The sequence below is a fragment of the Morus notabilis genome, unplaced genomic scaffold (assembly GCF_000414095.1).
Source record: "Morus notabilis unplaced genomic scaffold, ASM41409v2 Scaffold42, whole genome shotgun sequence".
In the NCBI taxonomy this organism is placed as follows: domain Eukaryota; kingdom Viridiplantae; phylum Streptophyta; class Magnoliopsida; order Rosales; family Moraceae; genus Morus; species Morus notabilis.
Window position 1 is genome coordinate 939,929 of NW_010360565.1, and position 3,476 is coordinate 943,404.

General features: G+C 32.4%; 1 protein-coding gene across 1 annotated transcript; it reads right to left on the reverse strand.

Moving 5' to 3' along the window:
* Positions 1-1,185: 1,185 nt before the first annotated feature.
* LOC21409037 (WUSCHEL-related homeobox 5) lies at positions 1,186-1,921 on the reverse strand. The gene is made up of 2 exons (XM_024164762.1): positions 1,523-1,921; positions 1,186-1,425 (listed from the first exon to the last, which is right to left on the reverse strand). Exons 1-2 carry the CDS (start codon positions 1,919-1,921, stop codon positions 1,186-1,188), a joined length of 639 nt encoding a protein of 212 aa, XP_024020530.1.
* Positions 1,922-3,476: the final 1,555 nt, after the last annotated feature.

Sequence of the window (3,476 nt, forward strand, 5' to 3'; positions counted from 1 at the left end):
TTGAGTAAACATGGTCGGTGCAGGCAGTAGCCATCGAACTCACTTGTTAACCAAATATATTACAGCCGCTAGGCCTAATTCGGATATGTAATTTAACCGAATATTCTTGGGTTAAGATACTTTTCCATTTTTTACGAGATTAATTATACTGCTATTAAACTTACCTGTTATTACTAATTATATATGTCATCATCTAACATAATAATGTTTTTTGCTGGCTCAATATGTCCCATATTGTAAAAATCTGTTGAGCTTATACTACAATTTTGGGTTCATTTTCACTGCATGCAGGTTAATGATTCATATTAAGCCAAAAGAAAAAAAAAATTGGTATAACGGTAAGATGACACTAAATCACTCATGTGATCATCGATCAAAAAAGTCTTACAGTATTCGTACTAGTTTATTAAAAGTTTTCTTTATTCCTATGTTCAAACGACTTCCTTTATTATTTTTTTATTATAATTATTATTATTTTTTTAACTAGCTAGATTCGCACATGAAATTCAAAGATGGAATCAGACCCGAGGTTTGACCCATATGTGTGAAATGTACCAAGTATATTCATGAACTCCAAGGAGACATCTCCCATGAGAGGAAGAGCTTTCCAATTTCCAAGCAATATTATTCATAAAAACAAGGAATCCAACAGAGTAAATCACAGAGAGATAACACCAAACTTGTTTTGAGCATGCAGAGGAGAATGTCCATCCTATTTCAATTTTTTAAATCATGATACAAACTTTAATTAACAAAATAAAATTCTATCATCACCCACTACAATACTAGTACTTCTACTAACTGCCTAAAATCTCTTTCAGTTACAAGTTTTCAACTCTAAGGCCTGTTCACCTCACTGATTCAAGTTGAGATGTAATTTTGTGTGAGAGTTTTTTACTGTAACAAAACTCGAATTGACGAAATGAACGGAACCTAAATCTATCCCCCAACCATAATTTCTTTTTTTTTTTTGCCTTTTCAATAATTCTACATAACTATAGTATCAAAAGATACTATATCAGTATGGATCTCATGTTTTGAATCATTAGATATGTATTAAACTATAACTTCACATACTTTTTATTTTGATGTGATTTTAACCGGATCTAATATTCATAAACATAAACTACCGATGTCCTACCGTAGAAATTTTTTTTTTCCGCTAAAGATGTAAAACATGCATAATTAGACAAAGCTTAAGCGCAGATCCAGGGGTGGATGATCCATTTGATCTGTCTCAAATGTGTACGGAAAAGCTGCTGTCTCTTTGCACTCATTTGCATGGAATCTTCTCAGCTTCTCAGAATCCGAGTACTCTCCGAACGAATTCAACGGAAATAGTTGGAGGGTCTCAATCACTCCTTCCTGCTCATGACAAACTTGATCCTCATAATCATGATCACGACGACGATGATGATGATATATCTCCGCAATATCTGTACGTAGTAAACAAAAAAAAATCAATCAATCAATCATAGAAAGAAAATAACGTAATATAAAATTAGGTTAATTTCTCATATACATATATTTCATACGTACGTTTTGGTGATGGAATGTTCTTGTCTTCTCTGAGAAGGAAATCCTTATTCATGTCAATATTCTCATCAATGGAAACTTTGCGGCGCTTCTGTCTTTCCCTGGCTTTATGGTTCTGAAACCAGTAAAAGACATTCTTGCTTTCGATCTTACCGTAAAAGCTGAGCTGAGAGGAGATCTTCTGAATCTGGTCGGTGCTCGGAGTTCGGAGACCGGACCGGAAGAGATCCGTCAGAACTTTAACCTGTTCGCTCGTGGGATTCCAACGACCACACTTTGTTCCTGTCGTGCTTCCGTTACTGCCACCACGGACGACGACGTTATTAGTATTAATATTGTTTCCTGCTTTGAAATTGCAAAAGCCTGACATGCCTGCATCTTCCATGTTTTTGAGCTTCAAAATCTGAAAGTTTTCTTTCTAGAGCTAGCAGCTTCTTCTGATCAGCCTTTCAGCTCAAAACGATGTGAAACCCGTGTGCATGTATATATAATATGGCAGTTCTATGCCCTTAAAAGCTCTGAAGACTATTTTGAATTATATTACTCTTTTCTAATTTGTTAAGATATATATACTAACATTATATTATTATATACATAGTTTTTTTTTTTGTTGTTAGTTTTTTTTTATTTTAAAGAAATACATAAAAACCACATGATCATATTTAACATCCTCTTTTTTCGTCTAATTTTAATAGAAATTACAACAAAATGGGTTAAGTGAGAACAATTCAAAATTTATCAAGTAAAGTGAAAGTTTTTAAAATTTAAAAGACATACTGAGAATGAACTTGGAATAATCATATTATATACATAATTTCTTTTTGTTGTTGATTTATTTTTATTTTTATTTTTTATTTTTATTTTTTTTTGCTCAAGAAAAGTTCGGGAAGAGATATCACTGTTAGCATATTTCTTGAGCGTTATAAAAAAGGCTCCCTAAACGCGGGCAAGAATGTGCGCTGAAAATTCTACGTCTAATCTACCCTAGAACAGTGAGCGCGTAGAGTTTGTCTACACTATAATATATAGAAGTGAACGTCTAACATTTCATTTATTTTATATAACAATGATCTTAAAAATGTATAACCATATTGTGATAAATAATTTATTTTATTATTATATTTTATAAAATTATGATGACATAGAAAAAATATCATATTATACAATTTATTTCTGCCACGCTACGTACATGCGTGAAGGAGCTAAGCCTTTTGTTGTTAAGTATTTGCTCTGATGGAATCATCCCATTTGTTTTATAATATATTAGTAATGCATAGTTTATGGGGAATGTGAAGATTGATTATGTGGATTTGCTTCGTCTCATCTAATTTGCACTGTTTTTTGTGCAAAAGAGAGAAATAGAAAATTTTGAGAGAGACATGCGCGAAAGCTGCCACTGTTCAACGTTTTGGTCTGCGAGCAGACAAGATGAAAGTTTCACCAAATGATGTATAATATAAATACTTATCTTGAAACTCAATGCCTAAAAACTAATTAATTAATTCTCCTCTTTATCACTTTTTTTTTTTTTTGAATAATCTCCTTGAGTTCATCTCATAGGAATAGGGGTTTTTGTGTTTTTTAGTAAAGTGTGATTTGCTGCTATTATATAATAAGTTTAGTTTCATATAGATCAACATGCTTTTAGTAAACTAATATAATAATATCTAGCTGAGTCCAACAAGTCCCACCACGACATGTGAGAAAGCCAAAAACATAAATCTTTTTATACAAATGGGTGTTGTCTGCTAAACATATGATAATTATACAATATTGCCATATTATGCATTTGGTTATCTTTAGTGGGGTGATTGGCAAAAGTACAGATTGATGGAAATGGAAGTCAAAGTTACACATTGTCTGATCTAATAAGGTGGATGGTTGTGATCGTAACAGACTGACAAAGATACTCATTTGGGTTGACCAAAGCTACAGTTCAG